The 12573-nt window shown below is 40.4% G+C and overlaps 1 protein-coding gene across 10 annotated transcripts in view; it reads left to right on the plus strand.

Annotated features, from left to right (window-relative positions):
- DISP1 (dispatched RND transporter family member 1) overlaps positions 1-5610 on the plus strand; it is a 181513-nt gene extending 175903 nt beyond the window's left edge. For all 10 annotated transcript variants that reach the window (XM_050948414.1, XM_050948412.1, XM_050948409.1 and 7 more), the window contains one exon: positions 1993-5610. In XM_050948414.1, coding sequence (XP_050804371.1) covers positions 1993-5601 — 3609 coding nt within the window. In that variant the 3' untranslated portion in view covers positions 5602-5610. The remainder of the gene's footprint in view (positions 1-1992) is intronic.
- Positions 5611-12573: the final 6963 nt, after the last annotated feature.

The raw sequence follows: 12573 nt of genomic DNA on the forward strand, positions 1-12573 counted from the left end.
CTAACCTTGGCAATATCTTTTGATCAGTCAACAAAGTAGGGCCTAATCCTGCAATGCTAATGTTTTGTAAATAATGTTTTTACATAATGCTTTAAAAAGGTATTCCAGACTAAATTTTGTTTTTTCTTTCCAAGTTTCAGCTGCCATCTTATGTTACTTGATCTTTGGCAACAGTTACTTTACCAGCAAATGTTTATAGCTTGCAGCGAGTACTGAAGAATAACATATAAGCCTCATTGTCCTATCTTGAACTTGACTATGTAGAGAGAACAATGCAATCCTTTCCTGCCAGTTCGCTTGGCTGACCCAGAACTTGCATATTATATCCTCATAGGATAATTCTGGAGATGTGCCATGAAAAATACAGATATGCTATTCCAGTGCTTCCTTTTATTTATTAGGTTGTTCATTTTTTCCTGAGTTTGCATGTGTGAGTGTATTTATCTGGAAACAATCAAATGTGAATTATCCTGTTTTTATGGAATGTCAGGTCATTCTTGTTCAGGAATTGTTTGACAAAATTAAGTCCATATTAAAGCTTTATAACCATCATGACAGTCCCCAAATTGTGAGTTTTGTTTGTGTTACAAGTGATCACTGATGATAACCCAGTGTAATTTCAGTATAAATAAGAAGTAGTATGTCAATTATTTAGCTGATGTGAAATCTGCATGGATAAAGGTTTCAGGGCTCATTCCTGTAAACACTTAGGCACATGTGTAACTTCACATTAAAGTGAGTGAAGTTATGCCCATTCTGGAGTGTTTGCAAGATTGGTTCCAATTCATTGTTCTTTCCAAGCCAAGAGTTTGGACTCGCAGTGTGTGTATGGAATCTGGGGGTCTTAAATTCTTCAAGCCCTTATTTAGCCTTTAGGCTTTGTCTACTTGAGAAAATGTTACTGATGTAACTATATTGGGTAAGAAACTGATATAGTTAAATCAGTACAGCCCTCTTTTTGGACACTCTTACTTTTTAGTGCTTCATATTGATTTAGCTTAAGTCAGTTCCTTACCCATTTAAGTTAAATCAGTATTAGGCACTGTTTATGCTGAAATAAGAGTTTCTACACCGATGGAGCTAATTTAACTGATTTAATTAAATCAGTTTCTCAGTCTAAGGAGTTAAATGGATATAATTTTCATACGTAGACAAGGCTTTAGAGTCAGTCAGAGGAAAGTCAGCCAAATGCAGAAAGACAAAAATGTCTCATGTACAAAGTGAGCTGTAAAAGGGAGCTTAGGTTACATAGCGCCTTGTCCTGAGCTATCCCATCCGCTTGTGCTAGAGCTGCCGGGAGAAGTCCCTACAGCTTCTAGGATCATCTTTGTGTGGTCTCAGGAGGGATGAGGAACAAATCACAACCAACCCTCTGGGCAACTGATTAGTTTAGAAAAATAAATATTGGGGAGCATTAGAAGGAAAGAGTGCACCTCAGTTGCTGCATCTTCAAGCAGAAGTAGAAGAAGGCTTCTAATCATAAGAGGAGTGCGGTTCTGGAACAGCCTTCCAGTAGGAATAGTGGGGGCAACCTAATTGGTTTTAAGATGGAGCTTAATGAATTTATGAATGGGATTATATGACAGGGTTGCCTGTGATAGCAGGAGACTGGACTCAATAACCAGAAGGTTCCTTCCAGTCCTGTGTTCTTATGTACTGACTATAGTTGTTAATGTACAATATTCTTAAAATTTCTGAGCATGTGGGCCTGATTGTCCTATCACTTATACTAGTTTTTACACTGTTAGGACTCTATGAATTTCTATGGAGGGTCTCCTGATTTACCTTGATGTATTTGAGAGGAGGATCAGGGCCTGTGTGTATGTGTGCTTAAGAATTACAAATATTGGCACAGAATTCCATGAGTGTCACTTTCATCCCTCCTCGATGAACCTGTCTGTGAATTATTTGAAATTTAAAAATTAAATGCAAAGTGCCCCATTCAAATGGCTCTTGCCCTAATGTTATAACTCTGTGTCTGTCTCTTCACAGATAAGATCTCATTCCCAGTTTGGTGATCTCTGCCAGAGGACCACTGCTGCTTCATGCTGTCCCAGCTGGACACTGGGCAACTATATTGCCATTCTAAACAACAGATCATCATGTCAAAAAATTGTAGAACGAGATGTTTCTCACACCCTAAAGCTGCTTCGTACATGTGCCAAATACTACTACAACGGAACCCTGGGGCCAGATTGCTGGGATGTGGCAGCCAAAAGGAAGGACCAGCTCAAATGTACAAACGTGCCTCGTAAATGTATAAAGTACAATGCTGTTTACCAGATTCTGCACTATCTAGTGGACAAAGATTTTCTAAGCCCAAAGACTGCCGACTATGTCTTGCCAGCTTTAAAGTACAGCATGCTCTTCTCTCCAACAGAAAAAGGAGAAAGCATGATGAACATTTACCTGGATAATTTTGAGAACTGGAACTCTTCTGATGGTATAACGACTATCACAGGGATTGAGTTTGGAATAAAACATAGTTTATTTCAAGATTACCTATTAATGGATACTGTGTATCCTGCCATAGCCATTGTCATTGTTCTCTTAGTCATGTGTGTGTACACAAAGTCCATGTTTATCACGCTGATGACCATGTTTGCAATAATTAGTTCCTTGATTGTATCTTACTTTCTTTATCGGGTAGTATTTAATTTTGAGTTTTTCCCTTTTATGAACCTCACTGCATTAATTATTCTTGTTGGAATTGGTGCAGATGATGCTTTTGTCCTGTGTGATGTTTGGAACTACACAAAATTTGATAAATCTCATGCTGATACTTCTGAGACGGTCAGCATCACCTTGCAACATGCTGCTCTTTCCATGTTCGTAACCAGTTTTACCACCGCGGCTGCCTTCTATGCTAATTATGTCAGCAATATTACAGCAATCCGATGTTTTGGTGTTTACGCTGGCACTGCCATATTGGTGAATTATGTTTTAATGGTAACATGGTTACCAGCAGTAGTTGTGTTACATGAACGATATCTTCTCAATATATTCAGTTGTTTCCAAAAACCTCAGCAAAGGGTGTATAGCAACAAAGGCTGCTGCACAGTGTTGTGCCAAGTGTGCCACAAGATTATTTTCGCAGTCTCAGAAGCATCCAGGATATTTTTTGAAAAAGTCTTGCCATGCATCGTTATCAAGTTTCGATATATTTGGCTGTTCTGGTTCCTCGCTTTAACTGTAGGTGGAGCATATATTGTATGTGTTAATCCAAAAATGAAATTACCATCACTGGAGCTCTCCGAGTTTCAGGTGTTTAGGTCTTCTCACCCTTTTGAACGCTATGATGCAGAGTACAAAAAGCTTTTTATGTTTGAACGTGTCCATCATGGAGAGGAACTCCACATGCCAATTACAGTAATCTGGGGTGTCTCTCCTGAAGATAATGGAGATCCTCTAAATCCTAAAAGTAAAGGAAAGCTGAAACTAGACAGCAGTTTTAATATTGCAAGCCCAGCTTCACAGGTCTGGATTTTACATTTTTGCCAGAAGTTAAGAAATCAAACGTTTTATTACCAAACTGAAGAACAAGACTTCGCTAGCTGCTTTATTGAGACATTTAAGCAGTGGATGGAAAATCAGGACTGTGATGAGCCAGCTCTTTATCCCTGCTGTAGCCATTGGAGATTTCCATACAAACAAGAAGTTTTTGAGTTGTGCATCAAGAGGGCCATCATGGAGTTAGAAAGAAGCACTGGGTACCATTTGTACAGCAAAACCCCAGGGCCTCGCTTTGACATAAACGATACCATCAGGGCTGTGGTACTGGAATTCCAAAGCACCTATCTCTTCACACTGGCTTATGAGAAAATGCATCAGTTTTACAGAGAGGTCGATTCATGGATTTCTAATGAGCTTAGTTCTGCTCCTGAGGGTCTTGGCAATGGATGGTTTGTGAGTAATTTAGAGTTCTATGACCTGCAGGACAGTCTTTCTGATGGTACTCTGATTGCCATGGGTCTTTCAGTTGCTGTTGCATTTAGCGTAATGCTGCTTACAACTTGGAATATAATTATAAGCCTTTATGCAATAGTTTCTATAGCTGGAACTATATTTGTCACTGTTGGCTCTCTGGTTCTTCTCGGATGGGAGCTAAATGTGTTAGAGTCTGTCACTATTTCTGTAGCTGTTGGCTTATCTGTGGACTTCGCTGTTCACTACGGAGTTGCTTATCGCTTAGCTCCTGATCCAGACCGAGAAGGAAAAGTCATCTTCTCTCTAAGCCGCATGGGCTCTGCAATTGCAATGGCTGCGTTGACCACATTTGTGGCTGGAGCAATGATGATGCCTTCCACGGTTTTAGCATATACCCAACTTGGCACTTTCATGATGCTTATAATGTGCATTAGTTGGGCTTTTGCAACCTTCTTTTTCCAATGCATGTGCCGTTGCCTTGGACCTCAAGGCACTTGTGGTCAGATTCCTCTGCCAAAAAAATTGCAATGCAACGTTTTCTCCCAAGCTTTGTCAGGAAGCCAAGGAGACCAAGGACAAAACAAAGCACATCCTGTCAACACATTTCAGTTGGATTCCGGAGGGCAAAAACCAGAAATGGAGCAGGAGCATTATGAGTTAGAGCCTCTGGCATCACATACCAGTAATTGTAATTTATCGGAGAAAGTAAGTTATGAAGAAACCCACATCTGCTCAGAACTTTTCAATGGCAGACCACCAAATTCATGCATGCCTGTGCATTCAGCATATAACAGTGAATTGAATAAAAGCAACAAAAATGAACCTGGCTCAACCATAGTACAGCCGTGCATTGACCAGCATCCTGTGTGCCCACTCTCCTCTCAGAACAGGCAGTGCAGCTGTCCAGATGCATGTAGGCAGTTAAGTGACACTCTGTGCTACCATTGTGCTCCATCATCTGGTAATGTTGTGCAGATCCAAAACTCTGTGCCTCCTGTAAATGTTTTACAACAACCTGTTGAAAGCTATGTTCCCCCAATCCAACATGTGCTCCATTGCAGTTGTCTTCAGGGGAGACTGAAAAGACCCATGATGCAGAACTCTCTGCCTAGAAATTTTTTTCTGCATTCAGTACAACAGTTTCAAACACATGAAAGAATAAACAGGAGAGATCCACCTAGTCTTCAGAATACAGAGGAGAGCATAAGAACTCTTCCAAAGGTGACAAGCTCCTCACCATTTATCTGCAGAAGTGCTGGTTCTCTTATAAAACCTTGTTCTGAAGCTGAGAATAATGTATCAAGTAACCAAAAGGGACTCTGTAAAATCAAAGACAAGTGTGATTTAAGGGGTACAGAAGTAAGTGGGAATGAAGACAAGAGAACTTCAGTATCAAAGCAGAAGAAGATAACTGAAATCAAGATAGATCCGAATCCATCGCAAACCGGCCAACTTTTGAAGGCTGACCAAAATGATCAGAAACACATACTGAACAGTGCAGTGAGAGAGGATGAGTATGAGTCTTGCCCTGAAAATACACAATATTGTAACAGAACTATAACAGTGAAGTGCAATTCTGTTGACGGTCACATGCCAAACATTGAAGCCAATGTGCCTGCTCTGTTAACGCATCCAGAACTTTCCAATGAAAGTTTGTTAATAAAAACGCTATAATAAATCTTACATTTGGCAATCCTATGTGTCTCTTTTAAAATTAATTTAATTTAAAAACAACACTATGGATAAAACAAATTTTTATTATAGCACCATTTTGAAATGGAAAATATATTTTACAGAACAATGAACACTTGTTAAAATTAGTTAAAAAACACATTTCTGTGTAATGAAACCTGATGTTGAGAATGACTTTCTGTAAGTAGTAAGAGGCTTACACTTAAATTAGTTTGTCCCAGATATTTGAGTCTGAGTTCTCCTTTTCCCACCATGCTGAAAAATAAAGCATTCCAAAGAGACTGTCTCCTTTATCAGACCACGATTTAGGAGATTTGGTAACATTTTGAGGAAAGGGGATGCTGCCATATTGTTCAAGTATACTCCCTACTCTATTCCTTTGCTCTCTTAGGAGGCTTACAGGAGCTATGAATGATTCAAATCTAATCAGCCCTTCTGCTGAACACAATGCTGGCACCTGAAAGAGCAGGAGTTGCCGTGGTTGTTTTGAATCAAGATCTCCTGTAGTCCGTGTTCTCAGTGTGTTCAGTTGGGAGTATGTTTAATTGTTAATGTGATATTCTAATAAAATAAGAAAAGCAGCCCCTTTGGAGGTCAACAGAGAGAGAGATGCACTGGATGTCATTACTAGATATACATGCTGTACGGTAGAACCCATTTAAAACTGGCCATTAGTGACAGTTACTATGTAGAGACCTCTTAAGGACATAGGTTAACAGTGGTAACCTTAATTCAGATGGTAACTGGAAAATGCCTACTTTTTAATGACAATAGCAGAGAAATCGTATATGTAATTTAATATTAAAATCAGGAGTGAAAGGCCTTCCAATATAGTATTTTTTTCACTGAGTTCTGTACAAGTTGGAAGTGAAACCCCTGCAGATGAAGCACGGTTGATAACTATGCTATAATCTTGTTGATGATAGGCTGGAGGAGGTCAAGTCAAAAAGGCTTTAAACAATTAGGTCTTAATTTCACATTGAGGTTTGCTTACCCAAAGGAGTGACCTAATTACAAATATTGGTCCAAGCCACATGACCAAGAAATCGGATTACAAGCATTTTGTATTCACATAACTGCAGAGTTTTCTCAGATGTCAGATATAGATTTGTCTTATATAGAGCTGCAGGTATCAGTGGTTTGCCAAAGCAGATTTCAGAAATGAAATTTTATAGAGTATCTTAACTGAATATTTGTTAGTGTTTAATCTTGCGCCCAGTAATTGAGCTGTTACAGCAAACATTATGCTGATTTTTTAAAAAGATAATATAACTGTAAAAGACTCATTTAATGGAATGGGTGTTGTCCAATATTAAGCACACTATGAATCAGTGAAAGAGGAGAGTAAATTTTTCTATTTTTCATGTCCAAGGGACGTGACAAATCAGTGTCAGGTGACAAACCACTTCTCTTTTACCTGGGAGCCCCAGCATGCTCAGATACCACAAAGATGGGGTCAGCATAAGAACCTGAAGATTATAGAATAGACTAGAGTAGTGTAATTGACTTCCCTAGGTCTACAAATAAAACTCAGATTTCTCTGGCTTACAAATCTTCACTAAATTCCTGGCCAAACCATGCCCACCCCCTTATGCAGAAGCATAAAGGGGAGGACCACCCAAAGAATCTCCCCACCAAATGGGCTAGACATTGGACACATTTTCTGGCTCAGTAAATAACTGGGAGAGGTTAGCAGTGCTAGCAACTCTCGAAGGGAATGGGGGAGGTGAGATAGCCCAAGTGGCATCGACTAACAGAGCTGACCAGTCATGGAAGGGAGGCTTCACTGCCCTTTCTTAAAGGCAGGGACCCAGTAGATGTGCTTTCTTACAGTGGAAGGTTTCTCCATAATGCTTCCTAGAGCACCTGCAGTGGTGGAGTTGCTATGTAAGGCCCATTAGAGCTATGAGACAATAAGGTGTGAAATAAAAGGAGAAAGATGTAGATGCTAGTTTAGGCTGCCTTCACTCTAGTCTACTAAAGTACAGTGTAATGCTTGTGCTGCTTTCGCCACACCTGTTGTCATCCATCTTCATGCCACTGAAATCCATGGACCGTTTGGAAGTCCGTCGTCCAGACAACTGTAGTGCTGGGGCACTCTACAGAGATGTATTGGTATGTTTGGCAGCTAGTTACTAAATAACATTTTCATGAAGGCTCTTTGCCTAAGGAAACCCTGTCCTACAGGTTATTAGTAAATGTTTTTATAATAGGGGTGGTAAGCAATAAAGGAGCAACCCAATATTTTAAAATAGCAATGTGTATGTTCATAAGAAGAGCTGATATAGCAAAACTATCTGGGTAGATAAGGAGTTGTGAAGTAATGTGTACTTACAAAAGATTAAAATGAGCTTAGGTACTTGGCTGATGAACAATAGCATTTACCATTTGTGACTTTGTACTCTGATTACACCCCTGCTGACATCTTTATTCCTGCCAAGTCAAACTTAGCTGGACAAGTAGCAATCAGAAATATCTAAAGAAGAATGAGTTCATTGTTTGCGTAGACGGCGTTTCTTTATAACAGATGTGTGCATGTGTGTTTCATTTGTGTAAATGCACATGTATACAGTACAGTGCATATCCACACAAGGCAGACATTCCAGCTCCAACCCACCCAGTAAATAACTGGGGGAGGTTAGCAGTGCTAGCAACTCTCGAAGGGAATGGGGGAGGTGAGATAGCCCAAGTGGCATCGACTAACAGAGCTGACCAGTCATGGAAGGGAGGCTTCACTGCCCTTTCTTAAAGGCAGGGGCCCAGTAGATGTGCTTTCTTACAGTGGAAGGTTTCTCCATAATGCTTCCTAGAGCACCTGCAGTGGTGGAGTTGCTATGTAAGGCCCATTAGAGCTATGAGACAATAAGGTGTGAAATAAAAGGAGAAAGATGTAGATGCTAGTTTAGGCTGCCTTCACTCTAGTCTACCAAAGTACAGTGTAATGCTTGTGCTGCTTTCGCCACACCTGTTGGCACGGGAGACTTGGAAATGGCAGAGATGCTTAATGACTTCTTTGTTTCAGTCTTCACTGAGAAGTCTGAAGGAATGTCTAGTATAGTGAATGCTTACGGGAAGAGGGTAGGTTTAGAAGAGAAAATAAAAAAAGAGCAAGTAAAAAATCACTTAGAAAAGTTAGATGCCTGGAAGTCACCAGGGCCTGATGAAATGCATCCTAGAATACTCAAGGAGTTAATAGAAGATGTATCTGAGCCTCTAGCTATTATCTTTGGGAAATCATGGGAGACGGGGGAGATTCCAGAAGACTGGAAGGGGGCAAATATAGTGCCCATCTATAAAAAGGGAAATAAAAACAACCCAAGAAACTACAGACCAGTTAGTTTAACTTCTGTGCCAGGGAAGATAATGGAGCAGGTAATCAAAGAAATCATCTGCAAACACTTGGAAGGTGGTAAGGTGATAGGGAATAGCCAGCATGGATTTGTAAAGAACAAATCGTGTCAAACTAATCTGATAGCGTTCTTTGATAGGATAACGAGCCTTGTGGATAAGGGAGAAGCGGTGGATGTGATATACCTAGACTTTAGTAAGGCATTTGATACAGTCTCGCATGATATTCTTATAGATAAACTAGGAAAGTACAATTTAGATGGGGCTACTATAAGGTGGGTGCATAACTGGCTGGATAACCGTACTCAGAGAGTAGTTGTTAATGGCTCCCAATCCTGCTGGAAAGGTATAACAAGTGGGGTTCCGCAGGGGTCTGTTTTGGGACCGGTTCTGTTCAATATCTTCATCAACGATTTAGATGTTGGCATAGAAAGTACGCTTATTAAGTTTGCGGACGATACCAAACTGGGAGGGATTGCAACTGCTTTGGAGGACAGGGTCAAAATTCAAAATGTTCTGGACAAATTGGAGAAATGGTCTGAGGTAAACAGGATGAAGTTCAATAAAGATAAATGCAAAGTGCTCCACCTAGGAAGGAACAATCAGTTTCATACACAGAGAATGGGAAGAGACTGTCTAGGAAGGAGTATGGCAGAAAGAGATCTAGGGGTCATAGTAGACCACAAGCTTAATATGAGTGAACAGTGTGATACTGTTGCAAAAAAAGCAAACGTGATTCTGGGATGCATTAACAGGTGTGTTGTAAACAAGACACGAGAAGTCATTCTTCTGCTTTACTCTGTGCTGGTTAGGCCTCAACTGGAGTATTGTGTCCAGTTCTGGGCACCGCATTTCAAGAAAGATGTGGAGAAATTGGAGAGGGTCCAGAGAAGAGCAACAAGAATGATTAAAGGTCTTGAGAACATGACCTATGAAGGAAGGCTGAAGGAATTGGGTTTTTTTAGTTTGGAAAAGAGAAGACTGAGAGGGGACATGATAGCAGTTTTCAGGTATCTAAAAGGGTGTCATCAGGAGGAGGGAGAAAACTTGTTCACCTTAGCCTCCAATGATAGAATAAGAAGCAATGGGCTTAAACTGCAGCAAGGGAGATTTAGGTTGGACATTAGGAAAAAGTTTCTAACTGTCAGGGTAGTTAAACACTGGAATAGATTGCCTAGGGAAGTTGTGGAATCTCCATCTCTGGAGATATTTAAGAGTAGGTTAGATAAATGTCTATTAGGGATGGTCTAGACAGTATTTGGTCCTGCCATGAGGGCAGGGGACTGGACTCGATGACCTCTCGAGGTCCCTTCCAGTCCTAGAGTCTATGAGCTCTCAGTGAGTGCTGGAGGCAGGTGAGACCACGTGGGACTCTTCCCCCAGGCATCCTCCCCAAGGAATAATCGAATAACTGTAATCCACCCCCCTCGGGGAAGCTGCCAGTGACTGCTAAGAGCAAATGAGAAAATGGGATCTTTCCTCACCCCGCGATACTGCACCAGCCCCAAACATACATAGCATGTAGAGAGCAAGAATTGTCAGTGACTGCATGGAGGTAAGTGAAGCACCTGCCCAAAAGAGACTGCAGCAAACTTTGACCATGGGCAGAGTCTCTCTGGCTGTCTCTTCTACGCCTGAATCTATATGTAACACACCAACCAAGTGTGGTGTGTTCGCTTGGTATGGTAGAAGGGGAGGGTATATTGGGGCAGCCATAACAGAGCAGGTTGGTTGGACTACCAGTACAAGGGGGAAGGATAGTAGGAAAAGATGATCCAGAGGTGGGGAGGAAGGAAAAAACGCCAACAAACCAAGTTCTAACATATAGATGACATTTTGCTTTCATGTGTTGTCTGTCGTGTCTATTTAGATTGTATGATCTTTGAGATAGACAGTGTCTTCCCATGTGCTTGTACTGGATGGTAAGTAACATCATTCTAATAAAAATAATGTATTTAACAAAAACAATATACTAGGAAGGTTATGCTAAACCCTTTAAAATATCTTGCCACACCCAGTATGCAAGCACTGTACATTTAGCACAACTCCTGCATGGTTGGGAGGAGCAGCCAGTAGTCTCATAAAATACAAGAAAATGAGCCACATTTTTAAGGCTTTCTTAGCTTGTATTCCTGCAAATGAAAACACACTCCTTTAGTGATCATCTGGCATCAGCTGTAACTGGTTCTGTATTTTGGCAAGATGAGAGTACTCCCTTGAAAGTTCCTTGGATTTGGAAGACCTCTGGTTTTGCCAAATGGGAGCTGGGCAGTCAATCCAAGAGAAATCGAAACTTACATAGTTTAACCTGTCGCAAGATTTTAACTCTGTAAGAAATGTCCAAAGTGATGAAATGCAAATGCATTTTATTTTAATAGAAAATCTTACACTACTTCATGTAAGTAGCGGATGGTTTCAAAAAATTGAGGGATGCTTCTGCTCAGTGCTTACTCAGATAACACTCCCATTGGTTTAATTGAAATTGACCTTTATATTTTTGCCAAAAGCTGGCAAACGATATTAAACTTCATTTGTAGTACAGCATGTAAAGTATCAGTAATAGTATTTGAAATACAGTAGCAAGAACGGGGCACCATTGTGCTAGGCACAGTAAAGACAAGACTCATCGGGAGACCATGACTGCATTAAGGAGTTCACACTCTGTATAGGCAAAGCAAAGGAAACGGACTTAGTCAAGGTCATTCAGGAAGCACCAGAATTGAATCCAGCTCTCCTGAATTCCAATCCAGTGCCTTAATCACAAGACCATCCTTCCTCTCTGTGCTTTTTTATTTCATTACCCTTCACTTGCTGATTCCTAAGATACTGTATTTGTACATAATTTTTCCTTTTTATTTTTAAAATGTATTTTTAACTTTACAAGTTTAAGGCCTTGTCTGCCTTTAAAAGTTTGCTAGTATTGCTATTGCCAACAAGCTACTAGAGTAGATGCAGCTTGTACCAGCACAAACGGGCTTTTGCTGTATAGCTTATGTACAGTTCAGTGAGCAAAATAAACTATATCATCAAAAGCACTTATATGCCACAATAATTGTATTTACACTAGAGGCTTTTTTGCCCCCAAAACCAACTCCCTAACTGACATTGCTGTACTAGCAAAAGTTTCTAGTGCAGGCATGGTGTAACATTCAAATGCTCCTCAGCAAAGTAAGCTAAGCAGACAGTTAACCATGATTAATAATAAAAACAAAGAGTCCTGAAAACGTGCTTCCATACAATATGGGCCCGACTCTCCTCCCACAGCATTCTTACAAATTCCATTGACTTCAGTGGAGTTAGCCCTGATTTACACTGATATAAATAAGATCAGAAGTAAGCCCTTTATCTTCTAAGACACTGCTCTGGCAGTGGCAAAGAGTGAGCATAAACCTTGTCTGATAGTTTAGTAAGGAAATACACTTGTGGTAAGATGCATAGGACGGAGGAACAGGAACTCCTACATTCCAATCCCAGTTCCGACAGACTCTGTGTTTCACCTCAGGCAAGTTAATTACTTTACCCAGGCCTCAGTTTTCCCATTTGTAAAATGGGGATAACACCTACATTACCTCACATGGATATTGTGAGAGCTAATGTTTGAAAAGT

The sequence above is a fragment of the Gopherus flavomarginatus genome, chromosome 4 (assembly GCF_025201925.1).
Source record: "Gopherus flavomarginatus isolate rGopFla2 chromosome 4, rGopFla2.mat.asm, whole genome shotgun sequence".
Lineage (NCBI taxonomy): Eukaryota > Metazoa > Chordata > Testudines > Testudinidae > Gopherus > Gopherus flavomarginatus.